Genomic DNA, 19273 nt, shown 5'->3' with positions numbered 1-19273 from the left:
TTTTCTGTTCCAAGCAAGTCAGTTATTACCACATGGACATAAAGTAGCACGCACTTCTGTCTGACATGGATATTTAACAGAAGACTGACTGACTGTACTGTTACAAGCTTGAAGACTTAACAAGCACCATCATACCTCCCTGTGTTCAACAAACACTCAAATCGTTAATTTATGATTCTTTCTCCTGCTTTTCTAAAGTGTGGAATAGTTTCCCCAATCCAATGGTTCCCAAAATTTGCTGTGTATTAGAATCACCCAGGGGGATTTAAAACTCCTAACGCCCAGGTTTCATTCCAAACCAATTAAATCAGAATATCTGGAGGTGGAAGCCCAGGCATCAGTATTTTCTATATACAAATACTGCCAGGTAATTTCAATGTGTAGCAAAGTTTGGGAACCACAGTCCTAAGGAAACCCTTTTATTTTCTCTCCTAAGTATATGATCAGCTGAACCCAGGTCAGCAGATGCTAATTAACAAGACTGTTAAAAAACCGAAGATAATCACAGTACGACAGGCATGCAATTAATTTATGCTTTAAAATTTATTTTGCTTTTTTAAATTTAAAACTAAACAGAAGGGTCCAACTGGATCAGGACTAAAGATACAGTCTTTAAAAAGCAACTTACTCTTTATACCATTTGTCATTTGGAACTGTTGAAATACCATACTAAGGACGCAGAAAAAAACGAATGGAATCTACACGTTCTTAAAAGAAAGAAGGACTTGGCTGACAGCCTCATAAGTAAAGTGCAAAAGCTACGGCCGCCCCTGTCCTGTGGCCCACCAGCAGGAATATCAACATAATCTAATACCTGCCAGAATACAGAGAACTTCCTGAGGAAAATATTCAGAAAATCAGCACTGTGATTACAAAACAAAACATTTCTGCACTGAGCCAGACTGCATGTCTTTCCTCTCATGTGTTAATTCTCACATGTTACCCTGAATGTGCTGTGTCACAGAAAGACTGCTGGAGTCTGCTGAATACACACTGTATAATAAAATACTTGAGAAACAATAAATATTCTAGAATGAAACAGTAACACTGAACTAGTTAGAAGTCACTGAACAATTTAAATTAATTCTGTGAAAATCAAATGAGCTGCTTTGATATATCATCTTAGAACATCATAGACAATCCACAAAGAACCCAAATGAACCTGAGTCACCACAGAAGGTTCACTGTACACTGACACTGTTTTTAGCAATAAGAATGTCTCTGCTTTTTTGAGATTTGTGGTGATACTGAATTTTATTATATTTTGTCTTTTCAATCAATCCAAAAATCTTTCTTAAGCACCTATTATGTGTTGGGGAGTATGCTGAACAAGACACACCTGGGCCTTTTCCTGTCCGAGGACAATGTCCACGTACCTGATAGGTTGTAACTAGGTGAACCCATGGTACTGCACTGAGCAGATGAACCTAGTCTCCACTGGTGACAGCCCCTTGAACCCTGAAGCCCTGACACACCCTGACACATCTTCAATAAACAGGTGCTGAACAGAGATGCGTATACGCACGTACATACACAAAGCAAAGCTTAGCAGCAAGACCAAGAGGAACTTTGTATGAAATATCCTGATTATAAACAAGCAGACCACAAACGGGAAAATTACCCATATAAAAGGCATGAACCAAGCTCCAGGATAAATTTACTTTACTATTAAAGAAACTACTAGTAATCTTAGAAATCAGGTACTGAACTCCAGGGACACAATCCAATTTTGAAATTTTCATAGCAATCATATAGTTACATTAAAATATGATCTGGCTACTCTAAAGAAGATACGGGGTAATGTTTAAAGTAGAGAAACAGCTTGCTTGCTTTCATGTGTATTTACACAAATTTATACAAATATGCTTGTTTATTTTCAAAAAGTTCTTTTAAAAGTCTAAAATATCCATGTTGACTGTAAGAGTCCAGTACCACATGTAAGAGCTTTTTTAAAAATCATGGTTTTACGTAACAGGTTTGAAATGTGACGTGAACTCACCTATCGTTTGGATGATGGCATTCTGCACGATCTTCTCATCACTGTCTTTGGAACCTGTGCTCAAGGCGGCACTGCAGGCAGAGCTCCCCTGTAAATCGCTGGCTTCCGATTCCACACTGAGACGCAGGTGCTTCAGTAAGGTGTTAAAGACTTCCAGCACCGCGGGGCCTGCGAGACACCACGAGCAGAGACACTTTTCCAGTATTACGTACTCAAGAGCAATTTTCATATTTCTCAACAGAGATTTTCAGTATTTTCTAAATAATCGGAAATAACAATTTACTAACTAATCCATTTGGAGGACAAAAAGTAAATGTGAAATACTTAAAAAAGTCTCCTAGCTGTGTTGTTGCTGTTAGGTGCCCTCAAGTCAGCTCCAACTCATAGCGACCCTATGTATGTATAACAGCATATCTGGTCCAAGAACACCACCTGGTCCTGTGCTAGCTATACCAGCAAATACTCACTGGGCATCAAGAGCAACTCGCTGTTTGAATCTCTGGTAGACACCACACAAAACGCATATAAAGGTTAAAAAAAAAAAAAATTCTATCTAATCTTGCCTACTCTAAATAATGTGTACTAGGTCAATATTTAACTTGACTGTTGGGTCAGAATCCATGAAGTTGTAACGTTACAGTTCATTGTAGCATAGAAGACTTACTTTGCATCTTTTGAGACTGAAAAAGATGACTCTGCCTCAAGTATTAGACAGAAACTAACCGATTTATCAGATTCAGGTAAATGAATCTGCTCTCTACTTTTAGCTCTATAAATCCTCTGCACATTTCCATCAGTACGTCTATCACACTATATTTTAGTGAGTGGTTTCTATCGCTGCCTCCTACTCTCAAGCTCTGAGCTCCTCCAGGACAGATCCCATTACCTGTCCATGTCCAAATGGGTCTCTGAATGCAAAGGCCCCAGGAGAGCACCTAACATGTAGTAGATATCCAATACCGGTGGATGACTGAATATATCATCTGCGTTTCATATTTCAAATTAAATTATTTTCCTATTAAATAATGTGCTTCCATCTCTAAGTTACAAGATAAATAATAAAAAGTCCATACCCAAAAACCCATTCTCTTTAAAAAATTCTCTTTAGACACTGTGTTATCTATAAACATTATGATGGGTCAAAAGAAAGCTAGTATATATTTTTTAGCTATTTCCACTTTGATTTTAAAGGAAAGAAACCATAACCTGATTCTCCTTCTAACTTGTGTATTTCTATTAATGGACCCTTCCATTTTTCTAATCACAAGTAGGTCAAATACCGTGACCTCTACCCCATCCTCCTTCCCTGTTCCCCCTACAGTCAGTTATCAAATCCAGTTGATTTCACATTCCCTTTTCTAATGCTGCCATAAAATGTCAAGTTCTTTCCCTCATGCTTAAACGATGAGAGCTACCTGTTATCTCCAACTCTTCCTACACTCTGTCGCCAGGTGAATTTTCCTACAGGCTACCTCGAGAAAGATTTGTTGTTGTTATGCACTGCTGAGTCTATTTTCGGCTCAGAGCATCCCCCTGAGACAGAGCAGTGCTGCCCCACAGAGTTTCCTAGGCTGTTGTCTTTATGGGAACAGATCATCAGGTCTTTTCTCCCCCAGAGCTGCTGGGTGGGTACAAACCACCAACCTTTTGGTTAGCAGCCAAATGCTTAACCACCATGACTCCTTTGAGAAAGAAAGGTTACAGTAAACCTTTAAAGACTGGCAATCACCTGTAGAACTACATTCACAGTCTCGTGCAACTTAAAGCCACTTCTCTGACTTCTTCTACACTAACATTACAAGTTCCAGTCAAAATGGACTATATAATTACTTGCTCATACTAACCCATTTTCCCTTCCTTCTCCGAGCCCTGGTTTTCTTATGTGATCAAATTCTGCCTTGCATTGCAGTACTGGATGGAACTGTCTAACCCCAAATCAACTATAAGTTTCCTGTAACTGTATTCACCCAAACGTTTTAGCACATAATTAGCACACGCAACCTTTATTAAAAGAAAAGGAGGAAGTGAAAGAGAGGCTGATTTGAAGGAAAACGCTGAGCTGTGCGTTAAAGATGTCTGAGGACCGTATCAAACCAAAATTTCCAGAGACATTAGAGCACGTTCAACAGGATGTAGTAGTATTCTCAGAGAAGGGTTTTCCGTACGCCACCATTACTCTACTGGAACAGATGCACGTGCTGAATGCCTTTTTACTGTCACTCACCTATGGAACCTTTAGCAGCAATGGCGACAGCCTCTAACAGAACCTGAATGATACCTGCTCGAACTCGTGGAGAATCTTTTTTACAAGCATCAAGGTGTCCTAGAATCTCCTGGATCACATGGTGTGAATACTGAGCCTAAAGGCAACAAAAAAGTACAAGAATGTAGAAACAAGTACATTCATCCCGGTGCTATTCCTAAGAATGAAAAAGGGGTGACACTTAAATGTCCAATTATAGGGGGCTGGTTAAATATATTACAGTATTCATGCTATGGGATGATATGTAGCCAATATAAACCATACTTTTGAGAAATAAATAGGGATACTAGAAAGTATTTATGATACCTCGAGTAAAAAGAGCAAGTTGCGAAAAACTTTGTTCAATAAAATTCAAACCGGTTTTTACAAAGTATGTAAGACTAGAATTAACATATAACTCAATATTAACACTCTACCTCTGAGAGGGGATTTATGAGCAACTTTTATTCTCTGTAATTTCTAATTCTTCACAACATTTACATGCTCTTGCAATTTGATAATGGGAAAATGTTGTTGAAAAATAAACAGATTATGACATTTACAGTACTTCTTTCTTACCCAAGCTAGACAAATATTATTTCTTACTGTGGATTCCTAACAATGCTAAATGGCCAAAAATCTTATCTAATCAAGAACCACAATCAAAATGAAAATCTTATCAATGTGTACCTGATACAACTTCAATCAAGACAGTATCAGAAGACCTGTAGTTTACAAACGCAATTTTATCACATATAAATGAATCTGGTCAATCACAGTGAACGATATCAGGACTTAAATTAAAAAAAGCATAGCCAGAAAAAAGGCTTATTTTAACTCCAGTGAAAAGTCTTTTTTTTTTTTTTTTTTTAAACAGAGTAGCAAGGTTTTTTAAACCTACCCATACATCCATGAGTCATGAGTGGGTTCGCCACCCAGCACCAGGCTGTAAATACCATGTGCCCGTGGCCCTGAATCTTCCCGTCAGTCTGCCTTCACACAGCCCCCACGACCTCCTGTTCAGGCTGGTTATACCTGTGTGCTCCAAGTTACTTACCCTCGCTAACGGTCAGTTTTCTGACCTGTAAAAATGGGATAATATCTACCTGATAGGTTTCCGAGCCAAAACCAAACCCACCACGATTGAGCCTATTCTGACCCGTAGCGACCCTACAGGGCAGAGTAGAACTGACCCCCCCTAAGGTTTCCAAGAAGGGGCTGGCAGCAGCCGAGCTCTTAACCACTGTGCCATCAGGATGCCATTAAAAACACAGGTGGTGTGAAAAGATCTAAAATCTCACTTAAGAACTAACTGGGTCTGTTCAGGTTTTGAAAAACACCAAGTAGATAAGAGTGTGTTTATCAGAAGGTTCTATAAACACCAAGTGATTTAATGTATGTACACAGTATATACTCAATGACTTATCAGCTACATGCTTCTATAAATAAATATGAATTCTAACACCAGTTTATTAGTTGGTACCATAAACAGCACTATCTTAAACTACTTAGTTCCTTTTATTAGATGTGTTTTCATCTTGGCAAATAAGAAAATAAGTGATAAATGAAATGAAATAATACAAAACAGTTAAATGAAGAACATGATTTATGTCCTACAGTGTTCAGTATCTCTGCTTGATGACCTGATACCTATATACAACCAAAATTACTTATAGAAATATAATAGTTAACCAAGACATACCTGGATGGAATACATTATAATTTTAAAGCAGTGGACTGCAAATTCATTGGGATCCCATAGTTTGTGATGATCTAAATGTCTGTAAGTAACAATAAAAAATTACTTTGAGGATTACCTATTTTTATTATGTTTTTCCTCTAGAACCCTCAACCATATGCAAAGCTTAACAGTCAAAAGAATATTAACTAAAAGAAAGCCAAGATTTACATTTCAAAAAATATGATACGTACAGCTGATTTTTGTTATTTGAGGTAGTTACGTTCTATAAAGTCGCCACAAACACTGAATTAGCAAATACTGACACTCCCCCAAGGGAAGTAAAAGGTTAAGTTTCTGTGAGCCTCTGGCCACATTTTCATCAACCAATTAATACATACCCTTGTTTTACGTGTGTTTCTGTTTAAAGACACCCTATTTAGTACATATTGTTGATTCGTTAACACTGAACTCATGGCCAACAGCACAGTAATTCATGCCTGAGTGATGTTCATCTAACACACGTATTCTCTTTGTAAAGCACATCCCAGCTTTCTTGTGCTAAGGAATACTAGACAGCACTTCAGCGCTGCAGCTGGGGGCCATATGAACTAGCAAGATCACCAAGAAAAACTCCGAAAGCGTGCCACTAAATAGAACTGGAAAAGGATACTCATTTATAGTATGAGAGCTGAAATAAGGAAGGCAGAGTGCCACCATGCTGACCTCAGCTGAGAACATGTGTGTTGTGGGACTCAGATTTTTTGCCCCTCTGTACAAGTCTACAAATGACAGTGAAGTACTACAGGTACTCATTTTGGGGTCACAAACCAATTTACTGAGTAGGCGAATTTGCAAATAGGAAATCCACGAATAACAAGGGTTGACTCCATTTCCCCCAATTGCCAAATTCTGTCATAAAACAACAAAATAGGTACGATTTTTAAATACCAATGTGAGCAAACAAGAACGAAAAGGCCCTCGGTCCAAATTCCACAAGAAGTCTAGCTCTCTAGATTTTTTAAGACCTTTACAGACTGCTTTGCAGTTAGCAAATGTATTAAGATAAAAACTGGAATTCTGATACTACATTAGCTTTTAGTTAGATTTCGCATGATTCTGATTACCTTAGTACCATTTCCGTAAGCCCACGGTCTTTAAACAGTAGATCTCAATTTTTTTTTTTTTGGATCACAGAACCCTTTGAAAATCTAATGATTGTCTGATTTTTCAGATAATTTTGAGGATTACAGACTCTTAAATCGCCACCTTGAACCCCAGGCTAAGACCATCTACCCTAAGCAAAGCATTCTCGATGTTACGTTTGGACTACTTCAAACATGCTATATAGTCAGGAATAGAAAGAACAAAGCAAATGATAACAAAAGGAAGACTCCTAAAATTTACAGAAATTATGCAGAATATTACACAGGAGATCTACTATATGATGACTGAGTTAGAACGCAAAGGCTTGACAAAAGGGTGGGGATTTTATGACTCTGTGGAGAAACTCAAAGCTCACAAATCTATTCTGCCTAGAGGGTGTAGCAGATAAATACCAGTGAGATAAATAACATCCCTGCTCCGATTAGTCGCTAGGTACAAACTAAAATTTAGTCAGAGAAGTGAATGGCAAACACAGCAAAAAGCAAGCCAGGGAACAGAAGGGACTGACTACACAAGTTAGAAAAACAAGTATGACGCATCAGACCTGGATGCTCTGTGAATATTTTGCTGCATATACGCAATTCAAAGTTTGTAAGTGGAAGTTCAAGCTAAATGATGCATATGATATTATGGACATTATTGTATTTCCTATTTAAGGAAGAAAAAAACTAGTTAAATGGTTGATGTCTGATTCAATCCTGTACTGCTTCTACACATCACACTGGTTTTCATTAACAATCTTATCATACAGGTAAAGTATCTGTCCTCTGTACGTCTGTGAACACAGGGAACTAACACTGCAGAACCACAAACGACCAGGAAAAGCCCAACTACTTACGCAAAGACGGGTCTAACAGCATTGTTCATATTCCCAAAGGTTGCTCGACCCAGCAGTTCTCGGAAACAGTTTTCTGCCAGCACCGCAGGGTTCTCTTCTTTATCAGCTGCAGAAGGAGAAGAAGGAGGGCCTATACGACTACAAAAAAAAGGAAAGAAAAGAAAAGCTAATGCAAAAATTCTAACACTAGTTCTAACAGTTAAACAGAACAGATTTTACTTTTCAGAAATATTAAAATGACATGTCCTTTGATCTGGAAAGAACTTTTAACCTTTATCCTCTCTTCATAAATTTAACAACACCAAAGCCTATTCTGTAATCTTTCAAACAAGGAGAACTAAATTCAGTTGTGTAACTCATTTGTAACTAGAAGAACATCCTTTATGTAGGCAAAGTACCTCAGCAGCTTGTTCTTTTGTTCACTTTCACACAACTTCTCTGTATATCCAAAGCAAAATTTTAGTAAGAACGACAATCATTTCTAGGGATCTTCAGTTTAATTTTAAGTGGGCAAAATTGCAACTATAAGTGTGAACCATACAATATACAGTCCATGAATAAAAAATAAATTTTTAAAAGTGAATTAGAACAGTTGTACACATAGATGTCTTCAGTAGACAGTCACATCTAAGGAGCAAACATTCTTCTTCTAGTTAGCATAAATTTAGACAAACATGTAAGTGCTCCACAGAACTAAATTCTCTATTTTCACTTGTAGTCTAGACCACTTTATTTGATATTGTACATAATCATGAAAATTATAAGTGAAGTTTAAATTTTACAACTACAGAATCAAACATCTTTTAAATCTGATTCAGATTTTCCTCTTCAAACTGGAAGAATCCGGAAGGCCTGGATAATGAGCCAAGCTGGAGAATTTCACTGGTGGTGAAATGTAGTCGCGTATCACTGCTGCGTGTGGCAACAGAGATGTGGAGAGACGCATGCTCATAGCACTTGGAAAAGTGGACGCAGTACAGAGTTCTCAGTGTAACTGGATGGTGGGGGCAGGGGGGACAGCGTGTACCCCAAAACAATATCCCATTCCAGAATATCTTAAAGAATGAATCAGAAACAAACAGTGTTGTTTAATGAGAAACTAGTTTGTTCTGTAAACCTTCATCTAAAGTACAACAAAGAAATTTAAAAAATAAAGAAATCGAATAAAAAAATTTATTATTATTATAGTCATTTGTATGAGCTAGACTGAGGATACACTTTATCGCTGTAAGCCTCACAAACTGATCTTTATATAACCAGATTAATAGCTTTATATTAAGTGTCCTCTACTTATACAGAAAACAATAAGTGAGTTATTCAGTTAGAAAAAAAAAAAAAAAGAAACGAAGCATGTCAAACATTTTTTTGGGAAAAAACTAAAATATATTAAATAGCTGTGATTATTATTGTGGTTGTGTCACTGTCACTATCATTATTACTATTTTGGTTAGTTTTACCTCCCTATGAGCAAGCACGCAGGAGCTCTAATCAATAACAGATGTTCAGCTATAATCTCTATTTCTCAGATTTGCAACTTTAAGAAATATTAACTCAACAGTAATTTGTATGCTCAACAATAAGCAGCATATAAACTCATTCTAAAACAAATAAAACCTTAAGCTTTTTAAATAAATAAAGCCTAATGTGAACACTAAAGATTAATAATTCTTCCAGAAAGAACACATTTTTACACTCACCTAACTTTACAACCAGCAGTTCGAGTCCACCAGGCGCTCCCTGGAAACTCTACGGGGCAGTTCTACTCTGTCCTATAGGGTCACTATGAGTCCGAATCGACTCGACGGCAGTGGGTTTGGTTTGGTTTAACTCTACAACACTACTATTTACAGAATACTGAAGACAGCTTTCTTATCCTAGCAAGCACACACACATACATACAAAAGGAACAGAGCCTCAACTCTAACACCTTTTATTCAATACCTGTCCACCTCCTCCGTCTTTTGCATGTTAAACAGCAGGGATGGAACAATCTTATCCATATGCTGGGGTTCCCAAATGGTAGCCCGAAGTTCATCATTAACGGTTTTGCGAACCACTCCTTGAATACCCCTTATTCCAGCAATTCGGATTCTATAAGAGAAAAATAATTTTAGTCATAAAAGAAAGGCTATTTAATAAGTCTGTCTGCCTAGCTAAGGGAATGGATACCAAGTGTCTACTGTTACCTCAAATTAATAAAATAAAAATAATATGCCATAAGTCTAAGAAATTAAAATCTCAAAGGTCAGAGAGGGACATAAAGATACAGCAATTGAATACCATCTTTGAAAAATCAGCATTTAAAGTTTAAAAAGATTGAAAATAGAGATATAGAAATATCTAGCCTGTGTAATATTTTTCAGTAAAAATAATTTAATCAAAAGCATCATTGTTGTTTCTGCTAGGTTTTCCTCAAGTGATGATACTAACTCAAACAATTATGAGCTAGAGTCTCTCCATTTCTCACTGAGAAGTCTCAGAAGCCCAGGAAAAACAGGCTTTCACTGTGCCGGCACACACCCTCAAATGCTTCCTCAGACTTTGACTGTTCTTCCCTAAGAGCCTCGCACCTCCCTTAGTCCACCAAGATGGAAGCAGCTGGGTCTTTAAAGGTATGACAAACGAGAACCATCAAAATGGAGTACAGATAGCCTCCGTCACATATACACACACGACTTAAAATATACCAACATAGTGAGAGAATGTGGCCCAATCCTCCCATCCTAATCCGTAGCCCCAAACTTCCTCAAACAATTTCTCGCTCTTTTTTAAAATAAACAATCTACAGGTTCAAGAATGGGAAGAAAAGAAGTGGAAAGTTTCTGAAAGCTAGGGAAGAACAGCTTCTCCAGCAGAGCTAACTGGTGGCCCATTACCCTATTTGTCCCTCTAGCCAAATTTGATTGTTTTATACTTCCTTTCTTTCTAATGGAAACCCTGGTGATATAGTGGTTAATTACTACAGCTGTTAACCAAGAGGTTGGCAGTTCAAACCCACCAGGTGCTCCTTGGAAACCCTGTGGAGCAGTTCTACTCTGTCCCATAGGGTCACTATGAGTCAGAATTGACTCAATGGCAATGTTTTTTTTGGTAGTACCTACCAGGGTTTCAAACAGATTCCTTCTGGTTCCAATCCCTGCTGACAATTTGCATTTCTAACAAGTTCCCAGGCATTGCTAACGTTGTTGGTTAGAGAACAATTCTAAGTAGAGCAGTGGTTCTCAAAGTATATTATACATTAGAGCCCGTGTGGATCTTGTTAAACCGTATATTCAGATTGAGTATATCTGGAGTGGAAGGCAAATTCTCAGTAGGGATTCAAACCAGAATGAACAGAAATTTGCAAGGGTCTAAATGAATTAATTCATGTAAACTGCTTAAACAATAGGTGGCACACACTAAGCACCCAACAAGTGTGGGCTGCTCCTACTGTGGCTGGTAATCCTGAGGATGACGGTTGTTTCAACCAGAGCTGAAGGTTCCTGGAATTAGAGCTTGGGACTGGGGTGCGTGACTATAAATGCGAACGGTTTTTGCAAGACAAACATTTTCAGAAAACCTTGGCAGTTATTATCTGTCTCCCACCACCCTCTTCCCCAGGAATTCTATTTTATAGTGTTTTGCTAAAAATAAAGGGACCAATATTAAATTTCAAAGTTAGAACCTAAAAGGGAATGTAAGTTATTTTCGGCAAAGTAAGGAAAAAATCAAACCCTCTAAGTATCCAGAGACATTTTAGCTCATCAACCTGTTTTGCAGTGTTTCAAATATGAAAAGTTGGCACTTTGAAATTTCAAATATCCGTATCGAAAAGTCCCAAATGATAAAAGTACTAAAACCCCTTGATTTGCATATAGAAAATTTCAAGTTTCTTCTTTTTTTAAACAATGAAAGAAGTTAAGTGGGAAAATATGCTCAAAAGACAATATATTTCACTAAAAAAAAGGGAGCACTAAATACCTAAAATTAAGGTACCTTGTATAATAAATTTTTAATGTCTTAACTGTATCCTTTCATAAATATTATGGAGATCATACACACTTTTCACCTACATTGGTTTATATGTGAAACTCACTTTAACCAGAATTTAAGAAAATCCTATGTTTAGTTTGTTGATCCTTATAAATGAAAAGCATACTACATTCTGGATAATTTTCTGTATTTTAAAACAAAATAAAAACATTAAAATCTCAAAAAACAATGCCATTTTCTTTAGCTAATCTTTTTACCTCTTTGCCCCACTGATAAAATCTTCTGAGAACAGAGAACAATTTTAAAAACATTTTTTATAATGTTGTTTAGGGAGGGAAAGAGAGGATTTTAATGGTAATTGGGAGACACAAGAAATTATCATACGGTAATTATTCTATCTTGACCTTCAAGGCTTTACATTTCACAATAACAGATGCTGAAGAGCCGATACTATTCTGCCTTATAAACCAAAAACCAAACCAAACCCACTGCTGTAGAGCCGATTCCAACTCACAATGACCCTATAGGACAGAACAGATCTGCCCCATAGGATTTCCAAGGAGTGGCTGGTGGATTTGAACTGCTGACCTTTCGGTTAGCAGCCGAACGAGTTCGTAACTACTGCACCACAAGGGCTCCTACTGCCTTATACTGAGGGAAAAAATGCACTAACAGCATCATAAACAGAAACTAAATCTGATATCTAAAAATGACCACTAATCACCACTCAGTTTTCTTCAAGTTAAAGTAACTTCTACACTTGTTTTCTTTTGTGTGAACCAACTACACTCCAACTAAAATCCATGTTATATTTCTACACATTCCCTTATTTTAAAATAAAAATGACAAAACATGCTAAATCTTGACTATCAAATACCCACAATGCTCAAATTCCTCAGGTTTGTGTCTCTTTTAGGTATACTAATCTCAAACTACTTTCTAGATTTACCAAAGTCATTGACTTTACTTCTTCGAAGCTTCTCATTTCTACATAGATATCAACCTGTAGTTGTGGTTGTAGGTAAGGATTTGAGTCCAGATTATTACCAGGGTAAATCTAGAAAAAATGTTTTAAATGCCCAAATCATTTGTCATGACCACCTCAGATTGACAGTGAGTCAATAACATACACGCATTCATTCATTTATTTGTGCTCACTCACAAAGTACCTGTTGAGAGCCTACTATGTGCCAGGCACTATTCAAAATGCTAATGATACAGCACAAAGTCCTTGCCCTCGTGGAGCCCATATTCCACAGAGGGCAGACAAAGACACAGGAATAGCTCTGGGGAGGTGCTGTGGAGAAAACAGACTTAAGAGATAAGGAATAACTACAGGTGGGGGTGGGCAGCTGGGTAGATATTTAATAAATAAAGGGTGACCAAGGTGGGGCTCTCTTGAAAAGATGACATTTGAACAGAAATCTCAACACAACGAGATTACAAACCATGTGGATATCTGGGGAACGTTCTAGGCAGAGAGAACAATCAATCCAAAGGCTCGGAGGGGAGAGCACCTTAGTGTTCAAGCAGGGGCACACTGCTTCACCGTAACAACATGGCGAAACCCATGTGAAATTGCTCATTACAGATTGGTAAGCACAAGGAAGCCTGTGCTTACCTTGCTTACTGGGTCAACTGCCCCTGTCAGGGACCGTAAATTTGGAAAGAGAATTTGATTATGTAGGAACATGCTGTGGGGTTGGGAGAGAGACAGATGCCAGCCATACCTAGAAGTAGAATCTCTGATGTGGTGAAAATGTGAAATTGTTCACTGTGGGTGATCTGGTAAGCAAGGTAAACACTGTGCTTACCCTGCCTATTGGATAATCCTCCCCTGTGTTCAAGAAACAGCAAGGAGGTCCGTGTGAAAGGAGCTGGGAATGACAGGAGGACAGGATCTGACACTGAGGCAGGAGGAGCATGAAGGAGCGCTGCAGGCCAGTTAAGGCTGGATTTTTTTCTGAGGGAACTGGGAAGCCACTCTCCATCCTGCTACTCTGGCCAGTTGTCAGGAACTTCTAACATAATGGAAAGTCATATTTTAGGAATAAAGCACATATTTTCCTGCCTTCTTTGGTAATCATTCTGTAGTACGTGTCAGTACAGTATATATCTCTTGCGGACTATAAATCATCAAGTAGAATAATACGTACTCTGTTCGTATTTCTGGATCACTGTGACAGGAATGACACATGGCACTGAACCGAGACACAAAAAAGTCATAACGCCTGTGATAGGAGGGCGTGTCTTCTTCAATATTTGCAAATTTGACAAACTAAAAAACAAAAATAACAACATAAATGTTTTAACAGCTTTTCAAAATTACGGAACAAACACATCTACCTGCATTCCTTACCAGTCGTGTTACCAAGAAACGTCCAAAGAAGAAGCAACTGAAATATGCTCACCATGGACACAGAAGGTTTTAGTCATTAGACGATCAAGGATACAGTTTTACAAACAGTAAATATAACTCCTTAATCTAGTTCCTGATAAGTAAGTGAATTCACTCTCTAGAAGGAAGTTCTCACTCTCGATCTCATCTCCATTCCTACATGCAGCAACAACCTCGGCTAGGCCATAGCCTCTAAGGAAGTTTATTTCTTGATCATGGGAAGGAAATCTTCTCTGACAGCCATTACATGAACACACAAATGAAAAATATTTAAGCAATTAAGATGGGACAAGAGAAAGGGACATAATTTATGTCACATAAACCAGGGCTTCTGAACGGATTGGTTCCAGTTTGACCCCCTGCTGAGAACGTGCATTTCCACCCCAGACATACTGAATCAAAACCTACAGTGTAACAGGACCCCCAAGTGATTCTTATGTATGGATGATAAATTTGAGCACCACTGCTCTACTAACGGTTCTCAGGACCATTCCCTAACCGGCAGCATTAGGATTGCCGGGGAGCTTGTTAGAAACGCAAATTCTCAGCAGGGGTTCAAACCAAAATGAACCAAAGGAAGTAAGACGTACATTCAGTGGAAAAGAAAAATAATGAGATGGTAAAATTTATTCTATCTCCTTATCAATGATTTACAGAGAGAGGGTGAGTGAGTGTCTAGGAAATTTTAAATGCCCTTCATGTATTACTGACTGGCCCCTAAGGTTCCTTAATGTACAATCTTTTTCTCATCAGTGTTCTTATTTCTTAGTTATTTATACGAAGTAGCCTAAAACAAGCTACGAAGTGTTAATTTACTTGCAAATTTATACATATATAAATAAACAACTATCAGGACATAGAAGTCTGATGGCTTTAGAAAGGTATACCCAAATGAATTATTCAGCCAAATTTACTGCTACTTTGTTGGAAACACAACTGAAATAAGAAAATACATTTTAAAAAATGAAATTATAATTCTAAAAAGATATTTTGAATTGAGACAGAGCTAAGCCATCTGTTTTATAGTTTTATATGATTCATGATTATCTAGACAAGGCCACAAACATTACACCTGGTTCAGATAAGCTGACATTCATTACCTATTCTGTACCATACACTATGCCAGGTGCCTTCACAGGGGTTCTCACATCATCACTCCAACACCCTGTAAGGGATACACCATCAGCCCATTTTGCAGACACAAGTTCAGAAGCTAAGTCACTTGTACAAAATAAGTTTCCAAAATGGTGAAACTGGCAGTACAGTCCAGGGTTCTGACTCTTAATATTCAAGATCCCTATACTGCAACACACTAACCATATTAATGGGCGCTGAAAGAATTAAATCAGCTACTTATACTTTTTATAAAAATAAACCTTGAATGACATGGGAAAATACTCAAAAGATGTAGATAAAAAAACTGCACAGAGCTCTGTATACGACAGCCAGTACAACAGCTGCCATCCAGTCGGTTCTGACTCACTGGCACTCCCATACGTGTGAGAGGAGAACACAGTGCTACAAAGGCCTTTCAGTGGCTGGGTCTCGGCAGTAGATCACCAAGCCTTTCTTCTGAGGCACCTCTCGTGAACTCTAACCTTCAACCTTTCGGGTAGCAGCCAAATGCGTAAACTGTTTGCAACACTCAAGAACTCCCTATACAATATGTGCCCAATTTTCTAATATATAAATAAATAAATAAAAATATTAAATGATTACTTCTGAATATTAGACTTATAGGTGACCGCCTGAAAAATGTGAAGACATTCTAAGAGAATAATCCTAGATAAGCTAATTAAACTTCTAATTCACAAGAGCAGGGTTTTACTCACAGAATTTGTTCCAAGAACTTGAAGCTTTGGTTCCCCTGATTCCAGCAGCTTTGCGACCATATGAAGAAAGCTTTCTACAAACGGCTTGATGCTTTGAGAATGACATGCCATGAGAAGTTGGTCCAATGCCTCCATGGCGATTAAAACATACCTGATGTAAAAGAAAAATAATGTCAAGGCATTCCTAGCTCTCTTAATTCTCATAAGTACTTTTCATTAACAGAATTAAAATAAGTTTATTTAAATACAGAGAACACAGAAAGGCAAAATTTAGTCACTTTTAATGAAATCTTAATTTTCACACAGAACTAATGATCGAGTTGACTCTGACTCGTGGTGACCTCACACGTGTCAGAGTACAACCGGGCTCCAAAGGGCTTTCAATGGCTGATTTCTTCAAAGTAGATTGCCAGGCCTTTCTTCTGCAGTACCTATTGGTGGATTCCAGCCTCCATCATTTCCGTTAGCAGTCAAGCATGTTAACTGTCTGCACCATCCACAGACTCCCTAGTGATGTTGGCAGATTATAAAACATACTGTACTGATTCATTTTCTCCTTACAAAAAACCTTTACAAAGCTGCCTTAACATTACTGCTGTGTGAATGTCTTTGTAAACATGGACATCTTCGACTTTTCAGATTTTTAGTCATATTTCTCTACATCTGACCCAAAATAGTTACTGTAAGCTGTGTGCCTAAAATTCCCAGCATAATCTGCTCCTATCAGTAAATCCGAATAGATAAAACCGTACTGACAATAGAATACTCTAAAAAAAGTTTCATAAATTTTACTTTACAGTCTATCAGATTCTAAATCGTGCAGTAAAAATTAAAATTCTGTTATTAGATAACTTTCTTGCAACTATCAACAAAACTACTGGTGCCAAGACTCAATAAAATGTATTAAGTGGGTACAGAAATGTCAGTATATTTCTCGGGAAATGGAATATTCTAAGAAGCTAGAATCATGAAACAACAACACGGGAAAATATTTAGAATCCAAATCGCGAGTCACTGCTGTTAAGCACAGACAGCAGACTGATGAAGACGGAGCCCTTTATTTACAGGTAGGAGCAGAGCCGGTACATTTCCAAATCACTATGCTCACAGCTCTGGAATCTTGGTATCTAAGCCTAGCAGTTCCCTCTTATTTTCCCTGATAAATAAAAACATAACTGTGTGAAAAGCAAAACAAACAAAAAAAAATTGGTTAACGGGATCCTTCTGTTCTCAATTTAGACACTGATTTTAAAATGACGGTATCACACATATGGACAGATAAATGGAGCCAATTTCTATTATTTTCCACTGAGAAGCCTCAAAATTAATGGGTGCTTATGCTAAAGGCAATCCCATTAACTAATATGAGTCTATTCGCAAAGCCTAGCCACCAGGAAAGGAATAAAGCTACAACATCTATATGAATATAACACATTTCTTCATACATTACAACGCTGTACCTTCCATATATTATCTTTGCCTGATTAGATGGCAAAGTAACTTATAGGATGATTTAGCCTAGGAATGACTTTCCAAAGATACTATATTTACCTCAAAATTAAAATTTTACAATGCCATTTTAAACTGCACATTTAAAACAACGAAATCAAACCAATTGTTGCTGAGTCCATTCCAACTCATTAAAACAACAAAGTAATATATTAATAGGTCTCACTTTTGTATCAGATTTGATCACATTACAAAGGCTTTTCCATCCTTTATCAGCTCTGACTATACAAGTACTATAAACAGTATGGAATATGAAGTCACTGAAAATCCCTATTACAAATTATACAGAATAAGATTTTCTTGGGATATAGATTTGAGGTATAATTTAAGAATCCAAATTATTTAATTTTAAATCATAAGGCTTATGCAAGAGTCAGCAACTGCAAGGCTCTTTTTAAAAATACTAGTAAGAATCCAAATATAATTATCCTTCTATTAGTAAGATTAGAGTTGGAAAACAATCTTACATTAAATAATTAGAAGGTTCACTAGTAGTCTCTAGGTAAAAGTACAGATCAAATACCTTCAGGGCAAGGTTAAACCCACCGCAAGCACACAACTGAGCCTGTTTCATAAAGCTCACAAGTTACCCTAAAAACACCAGTTGCTGTATGCTGTGGAGGTGATTCTGAGTCATACTGACCCTACAGGACAGAGGAGAACTACCCCACAGGGTTTCCAAGGAGTGGCTGGTAGATTCGAACTGCTGACTGTTTGGCTAGCAGCCTGAGCTGGTTAACCACTTCACCATCAGGGCTCCGAAAAAACACCAGATGCACTCCAATTTCTCATTTATGCCTCCTCTTGGTCACAGTAAGATACAAAATTTAAATAAACAAATGTCCTTAAATCACGGGGGAAAGTATGATAAACATGCTTTGCTAGCAATTCATTTCCTTACCCCGAACGATGCCTGACAACATCCCTGCTCAACCTTTCTGCCAGGTAAGAACCAATTCGATCCAGTTTCTCGGGAGCAGACACTGCATAGAATGTCAATTTCTCCATATCGGCTTTAACGAGGCCATCCTACAAAACATCAATAAGAAGAGCAAGATAAATAGGTTGCCGGTATTTTCATGCTCATTTTTTGTATTTTTAAGTGTTGCTGCTTCTACATTTCTCCTTTTTGGATTGTGGACACTAATGTCTATGTTAATGCTGAACTTTTCTGCAGACAGACTCCCTAGCGCCAGTAGTCAATGCACCAGACACACCCAGCTTTCAAAAAGTAAAGGAATGCCCTATTTAGGGAAAGCATTAAAGCATCTTCACAAAACAATAAATTAGACTACACCACCATCTTTTACGGAGAAACAGCTCAACTAACTGCAGTATGTAGGGGACGAATGCACTTTGGTGAAAAGAGCTTTTTGAACAAAATGTTTCCATTTCAAAATTTCAAATGTAATAATGTTATACCTATTTTACTCCTTTAGGTATACAACAGTGACCACGGTGCTTTTTTAATGATTCAGAATTTGCTGATATTGTTACAAAGTTGTATTTGATGAGTGAGAAAGCATTCAGAACTGTAAAAATCTATGCTAGTCAACATATTACAAAAGCCAAAACAACAGGCCCTGACATGGATTATTTCACTGTCATTTGTCTCTGCCCTTTAAAGGGTGATGTGCA

The 19273-nt window shown here is 37.6% G+C and overlaps 1 protein-coding gene across 6 annotated transcripts in view; it reads right to left on the bottom strand.

The window, feature by feature from the left end:
- EFR3A (EFR3 homolog A) overlaps positions 1-19273 on the bottom strand; it is a 97632-nt gene that overhangs the window by 38462 nt on the left and 39897 nt on the right. For all 6 annotated transcript variants that reach the window (XR_010317834.1, XM_064268099.1, XM_010588497.3 and 3 more), the window contains 8 exons: positions 18537-18664; positions 16127-16277; positions 14053-14174; positions 9866-10015; positions 7925-8062; positions 5944-6022; positions 4224-4359; positions 2000-2167 (listed from right to left, as the gene is read on the bottom strand). Coding sequence is in view for 5 of the 6 variants with exons in the window: in XM_064268099.1 (XP_064124169.1) it covers positions 2000-2167; positions 4224-4359; positions 5944-6022; positions 7925-8062; positions 9866-10015; positions 14053-14174; positions 16127-16277; positions 18537-18664 (1072 nt within the window). In the remaining variant the exon portion in view is untranslated. The remainder of the gene's footprint in view (positions 1-1999; positions 2168-4223; positions 4360-5943; positions 6023-7924; positions 8063-9865; positions 10016-14052; positions 14175-16126; positions 16278-18536; positions 18665-19273) is intronic.

The sequence above is a fragment of the Loxodonta africana genome, chromosome 14 (genome assembly GCF_030014295.1).
Source record: "Loxodonta africana isolate mLoxAfr1 chromosome 14, mLoxAfr1.hap2, whole genome shotgun sequence".
In the NCBI taxonomy this organism is placed as follows: domain Eukaryota; kingdom Metazoa; phylum Chordata; class Mammalia; order Proboscidea; family Elephantidae; genus Loxodonta; species Loxodonta africana.
Note: the sequence above shows the minus strand (reverse complement) of the source record. Positions and strands in the feature narration are given on the sequence as shown.